The 7314-nt window shown below is 40.5% G+C and overlaps 1 protein-coding gene across 1 annotated transcript in view; it reads right to left on the reverse strand.

Moving 5' to 3' along the window:
• Window positions 1–7314, reverse strand: part of LOC115245506 (zinc finger protein 704-like) — a 97549-nt gene that overhangs the window by 24813 nt on the left and 65422 nt on the right. The window contains exons 5-6 of the mRNA XM_029823869.1: window positions 1916–2127; window positions 1246–1553 (exon numbers count right to left, since the gene is read on the reverse strand). Of these exons, the coding sequence (XP_029679729.1) occupies window positions 1246–1553; window positions 1916–2127 (520 nt within the window). The remainder of the gene's footprint in view (window positions 1–1245; window positions 1554–1915; window positions 2128–7314) is intronic.

Below are 7314 nucleotides of genomic sequence, written 5' to 3' on the forward strand. Positions count from 1 at the left end.
GGAAATCATTGATACAATACCGGAGATATTACGCTATATAATGCCTATATAATGTCTTTGTGATGCCGTTAAACACGCGAGAACGATCTCTAATAAAAATTTTCAATGCTTATTTATGAGATTTTTTTTTCGTAAAATAAGATATATTTTTTCCCCATCAAAAGATATATAATTTATAGATTAAAATTTAAACTTACTCATGAGTTCCCTGCATGTAAGAAATACGAGAGAACTCCGGGGAAGAGAATCCAATATAAGCCAAGATCGAACGATATACGCATGCAAGGTCCACCCTGATGCCCCACGCCGACGTCTTACGCAATAGAGTTATCGTTGACTTTAATTAAGCTATTACGTACTAGTACTACTACACGAACACGGAAAGAATTAATCACGGAGACACAAACGTGCGGCGTCTCGAAGGCCATTCGATTTTTATCACGGCGAACTTGTATTCTCATCGCCAAGGTCGCTTCGACATGCAATTTTAATGTAGACAAGCTTCAAGGAAATCATATTTAACATTGCTAATGTAAAGGTACTAACAAAAACATTTTTATCAATGCGCGCGTCGAAATTCACAGCTTTATCATTTAGAAAATCTCGAAGTTACTCGACGTTCATGTTCAAGTCACGAAATGACAACATTTGACTTAAATCGAGATGTAACATTCGAATATCCGGACTAGTAGGTTATTAGAACTCGTAGCGAAAATTCTATGAAGAAATATGAGCAACGATACCGATGGTTAGTCAAGTTCTACAAAATCATTTGTCTTCGTCTATACAGACTTGGCAAACTGAATTGGGCGAGCGTTGACGCAAGAGTATACATTATTCACGGAGGTTAAGGTTAATGAAGACTCTCGAAGACGGCGGACGAGGGCAACTCGCTACTAGAAGTAGCGCGAACACGCGACTCTGGAAACTCGTCTTAAAGGTCAGCGGTAGCGCGTTGACAAAGAGAGATACCGGAAATCGCTGACACTTTACAGCATTGCCAAGTAAATACGGTGATACGCAATGTGTTAATTGGCTATGACACGAGGAATTCTTTCATAGAGTTTCCCCGACGAATTTTTGTCGGACCCCCGGATATTCCTTCAGGCCATTATCCGATTAGCACATCCAAATCTTTTGTGCGACAAGCGAAATATTGACAAAAGTGTACGCCGCCGAATCTCGTCGCCCTCGTCCCGTCCGAATAAGGAGGAGGTGAACGAACATCGGAAAAAGGTTACTCACCTTTTTACGTGGGTGCTGCTCCTCGATGTAGTCGGGCACTATTCCCTCGTCTAACGTGGACGAGCCGGGAGTGCTGCTCGACGATGAGCCGGACGCGTTGTAAGGATAGTGGGGTTGATTGTGCGAGGGATGCGAGGTCGCCGGACACGGTGAACTCCTAGTCGGTACACCCTCCTCGCTGAGGGGCGGACTGGGGGTACCGCTTCGCCAGGAAGCCCCGCTGCTGCTACTGCTGTTTGACATACCGCCGACGCCGGGCGAACCGGCGACCATACTACCACCTCCGCCTCCACGACTCCCCCAGGAACCTGTCGCGGATCGCATTCCCTTTAGATTCATTTCTGTCTAGCCAATTATCGAGCAAGCTCGATAAAATTCAATGATTTGCGGTTATAGAATAAATTTATTTATAAACGAGATGTATAACGACGTAAATAAATGATTCAATCGAGACGATTATATTCCAACTATTTTTAAAAAATATTTTATTATTTTATAATGATAATTAATAACAATGGCTAAAAAAAAATAATTAAAACAATGAATATACATGATACATATTATTGCAGAAATGAGAGAAAAGGAATTGAAGATATCAAATGACGAGAAAAATTTATTTTGCTTTTCGATATATTTTGCGAATGATAGAAAACGAATTAGGATACAGTACCATCATTGTATTGGCAGTGAAGTGGCGGGGGATTGTGAGGACTGTGAGGCGAACACGAGAGTGACATAAGGACCAGGGCCGCGGCGCATTCGTCCATGCAATCACCGCGTTCGTTGGTGCGACAACCCTCACGTCCGCAGAGCACCCTCTCGCCCCAACCGCTGTACATCCGTTCGGAATCATTGTTCGAGCTCGGCCGTCGTTTCCTGGATCTGAAATATACATTACCGCACACTATAGTTCCGCTACGTCGTGTAACACATAAGCGTGTATATTCATAAGCGTTGCATCGCTTATTTTTAAATTAAACTTTCTATTATCCTAACTTGTGTAAAATTTATTGGGCGCTATATAAATATTAATTAATATTTATTCGCACAATATTTTCACGACAACAATTCTTAAAATTTCATTTCGACTGATTAAGATTATTCAAACTCTTCCGCGAAACATATACGTTCTGAAAACGGATATCTGGCGATAATCCTCGTTAATATTGCTTCTTCAGTGGAAATAATTAATTTTAGAAACTTTTTCAAAGAGAAACGGCGCATTTATATTTTATCAATCTTGCTCGAGGATAACAACGATTTAAATAGTGACACGGTTGTGAAAGGATATATTGTTGCAAATTGGGCCCAGAGTAATTTTTACTAAGAATCGTTAAATAACAGCATAGTGGATATAATCGACGCCAAAGTTACGCGCGTTTCTGAAATAACGTTTTCCTGAAACCGCACGAAATGACACATCGTGTATCTCCGTCTTTCACTTTTTCACTCCGGATGCGACCAATGATGTGGTACAGTGATATACCCGGTAGCGTAGTTATAATCGATAGTCACTTTTCCAGGAAAGACTATAGATTCCCGCGTTAATACTGCACGTGGAGTATGTATCTACGTTCGTATGTAGGTACTTGTACTACGGATTGATGTCTACTATTTTCCTCTATATTATCACGAGTTTTTTTTCCAACCGGACAAAAAGTGACAAACATAAATATGAATCATATGACAAACATAAATATGTATCCGACATAAATCATCAGGAAATATAAAGTAACGCGTATCACGTATGTTTCAATCTTTTCCAAGAAAAGATCAATTTATTAGAAAATTAAGTGACTATCGTGCGTTATAATATATTGAGGTATATCGAGAAGTAAAAAACAAATAGAGAATAAATATATCAATTGCATATGTATTAAATAAAAGTAGCATGTTTTTTAATGGCAACTTGTCTCATCCATATAAAAACCTGAGCTTACGACTTAAAATTACACAGATGGTTTCTATGATCGAGTTTCCGCTAATTTCGACAAGAACCGTTCCTTTCCCGAGTACGTAAGGCAATGCATAAAGATATCCTTATCTCGCGATCCCTCGCTTGGCTGGCGGTGCAGTTTCCGTGATGATATCTCAAGCACGGCTAGAAGAATAGAGCGGTTATCCCGGAGGGAGAAGGTGTCGGGTCCTCTCGGACCTATATCGTGCAAAGGACAAAAACGCCAGAGAGAGAGAGAGAGAGAGAGAGAGAGAGAGAGCGTAGAAACGACGACGTAGTCAAGGCCGTCGCTAAGCGTGTTCCACTTCCGGAGTACATCGAGAGTCGAAAGTGAAACATAGAACGCCGGCCGGCATAAGGAATGACGCACGTACCAGCCGGTGTTTCGAAAGCAACACCTCTCGAACGCGCACACTTCGCGGCTGTCCCGTTTCTCGTGTACCGATCCGTTATATGCGTTGCGCCACTTGGCGAGAAGATTTGAGTCGATTCGGGGCTGATAATAGCCGAGATCCGTCAAGACGAATTCTCTTCCCAAGTATCGCGAAAATCAAACACCGTACACCTCGTTTTTCCATCCGCTTGGAAATTCCAAACTCTACTTCTCGTCCTGACGGTATTCCCATTTCATCGACTTTCTCGGTTTTCTAAAACTACGGTAAACCTGATACGCACGTACTATCGTTGCTCGCTAATTGCGAGATTACGATCGACTTATGATTACCGCGCGGAAGTAACGAATTCAAGAGTTTAATTAAAACGGCGTAGATCGCTCGATCTACGAGGAGAAACGAGACGAAACCGTTTGGAGTCGAAGCTGTACCGTTAACTGGTACGCGTGAATTATACCGCTTGTACGGCTTGAGGGATCGAGCATGCGGAGATAATCGGCACGGCGGGTAATTAAAAAGAAACGGGAATATTTCTCTACGCGAGGAAATCCGTCTGAGAGTATCTCTTGTCAGTCGAGAATAAAAAGTAACGCGTCAAAAATCGCGTCGTTTACCGCTCATTGTCGAACGTTCCATCCATCACTGTTCATCGATTCGATTATTTATGATTTTGATCAAATAAATTTAATTTTTACACCTGTTTGATTTTAATTAAATAAATTTGGTTTTTTTACAAGTATCTACAAAATAATCTGATAACATTGTTCAATACCAAATTTGCTTTAAGTTTTATCAAGTCATTTTTGGTAGATTTTTTAGCGCTGATTACGAATCTGGCTATAAAAATGGCGTATCACGTCAAGTTTTTGAGAAAACCTCAGTTAAAGTTGTTAAAATAGGCGTTTTTGATACTTTTGTGTGAGTTTTATTTTTCGATGGAGAGAGACGTGTTCCAGAAAGCAGCGACAGCTCAAAATAAAGTTCAAGACTTATACTTTATGATAAAAATGCCAAAAGTCTCAGGCAGGATAGGTTTTCCTAAAAAAAGTGGTCAAAACATAAAAAACATCTACCGCAGTATCTTCCAATCATACATCTCCAATTGTCCGTTACTAAAATTTTTTAAAAAATTATTCTAATCATGGAAGCCGATATGTATATGTTTGCCTGGTCACTCATCACTCATCACGTATTGAAGTTTCAAAATTAAAAATGAAGGATCCAAAATGGCGGATCAAATTTTTGAAAAATCATTCAAATCATGGAAGTAGGTATGTGTAGGTTTTTGTATTCGCTATCATTTAGGTAAATAAGAACCAAATTAAAGTTTTTGGCATTAGTATTTTAGTAACGGACAATTGGAGACGTATGACTGAGAGACACTGCGAAATAATGTTTCTTACGTTTCGATCACACACTTTTTTCAGAAAAATTTTTCCTGCCTGGTATTTCTGGCATTTTTATTATAAAGTATAAGTCTCAGCTTTATTTTGAGCCGTCGCTATTTTCTGGAGCACGTCCCATCGAATGATATATCTCACGCAAAAGTATAAAAAATGCCTATTTTAGCAACTTCGACTGAGGTTTTTTCAGAAACTTGACGTGATACCTCATTTTTACGAGCAGATTCATAATCAGCGCTAAAAATCTACCAGAAATGACTTGAAAGAACTTAAGATAAAAAAAAAAGGTTTTATTTTGTCGACTAGTGTAATTGAAAACAAATCAAACAGACTTGAATTTTGGACAAAACAGTAGGGTTAACTTTCTCGAGATTCTAAATAAAGAGAAGCATATGTGGATATGCAGCGCTGAATATTTTCAGCGAATTGACATTGAAAATTAGCATGTAAAATATAGTGCGCACGCCTACCAGCCGATTCGCATATGTCTGTGTACACCGTGTCACCGCGTATTATATAATACCAATTGTATTCATGATATACCAGGTAACATTAATTATTAAGCAGTAACAGCTTCGAAACACAGAGAAAAAAGAAGTTGTACATCAGTTGTGAATGCATAATATGAGCGACTGAATATTGTCTGAAAAGAAATCATATAACGCTCATCCATCAATAAAGAGACGGATCCATCGAGATATGTATGTTTTCGCTCGTAGTCGCGATACCGGAAGTTTCTCGACCGAGTTTCGCAGAATTTTACAACGAAAAGGAAAGTAAATTACCTCGTTACGGTCGCTTTTACTCATTAAGTCTCTTTCGTACACGGATTTCTTTTATGAATTAACCAAAATGTTCAAAGTGGATAGTTGCATGGGAAAGGAAAAGAGGGGAAGGGGGAGGGGAGAGAGAGAGAAAGGGAAGAGTATCTTTTCAAGTATCGCGTGCAAATTACAGGTGATCCGGCGACAGAAAAAAATTGGGCCGTGAGAATCGAGGTTTCGGTCAAACCTTTCCTTTCCTTTCCTTTCTTTTTTTTTCTGCTTGCATTGTCGAGTATTGACATAATGTTGCTCGACGGGCATAATAGTCGCGACTTATAAGTTAATTATTATGTCCACGAGCAATTGTTCTTTGCGTTTCGTTGTATATTGAACGTACGATAACAGACGCGTTTCTATTACGATTTCGATCAAAATTGATTTCACATGTCAAAAGCACCGAAACGTCAATCAGATTGACAAAAATAAAATTTTTTTTTTTTAGTTAGCTAATAAACTTTTATATTTTTCTGTTCATATTTAGGCATATAGTCAACGTTCATAAATTCATAAAATAATTAAAAGTAAATATTATATTTTTAATTTATTTTTATAATTTTCGTATACGTCAGGTCTCATGATCGCTAGAAAGTCTTAAGGAGAATACGTAGCATTCCTCGTTGAATGGATCCGTTTATCTGCGGTGCGTATCGCGGCAGCAGCGAAGCGAATGCTGTAAATATTGACGCGCAGGTATAGAGCCTGCAAAAGCGAAGTGACCATAAAGCCATTAGTGGGAACGACTTCATGGCGAAGCGTTATCCGCTACGCGGCCACGCCGATACATATCGCAAACCTTCTGACAAGTCAATCGAGCTCGTTGGTGGAAATCGCAAAATGGTACCACGCGTCTGCATAGTGACGTTACACGATGCTATTATCGTCGTGACATAACGTTACGCAACGCGATCAGTTGGAGGACGAGCGCGTGAGTTATCCGCCGTGATAATTTTTTTTCTTTTTTTTCGAGCTATCGAGTGAACGCAGACCGAGCTACCGCGAATCGGTATCTCATTAAAGATGTCCGCTCTTTCTCTATAGCATAGCGCAAAAAGCTTAACGGTTCTTCGACAACGAGCGCGGTTCGTATCCGCATCCGAGTTCACGGTCGGGAAAAGACCGGCAAAACTTTCTTCATCCTCATCTAAGCGCGTAATTCAAAGATATTGCTGACGTAAATACGGGAAGCGATCCTCGCTTTTTCAAATACAATTTTTCACACGAGAGATCGAAGATAAAGACGCGTGACGGACGTTCGACGCAACGCGCAAACGATCGATCCGGGGCAACGCGAGCCTTCGCGAGGAAATGCAGCTCGTGGATCCGGGACACGTTATATAGGTCGGGAAGCTTGTTGATCCGTATTCGCGGTGCAGCATCCCCCCCGCGGGGTAATTGGGTCGCTGAATGTTCCAGCGCGCGCAAAACTAGGTTACCATCCAACGGTCCGATGGAGCTCGTATGCATGTGGAGGGGGGGAGGGGGGGGGTTCTCGT

Source organism: Formica exsecta, unplaced genomic scaffold (genome assembly GCF_003651465.1).
Source record: "Formica exsecta isolate Colony F162 unplaced genomic scaffold, ASM365146v1 scaffold98, whole genome shotgun sequence".
Lineage (NCBI taxonomy): Eukaryota > Metazoa > Arthropoda > Insecta > Hymenoptera > Formicidae > Formica > Formica exsecta.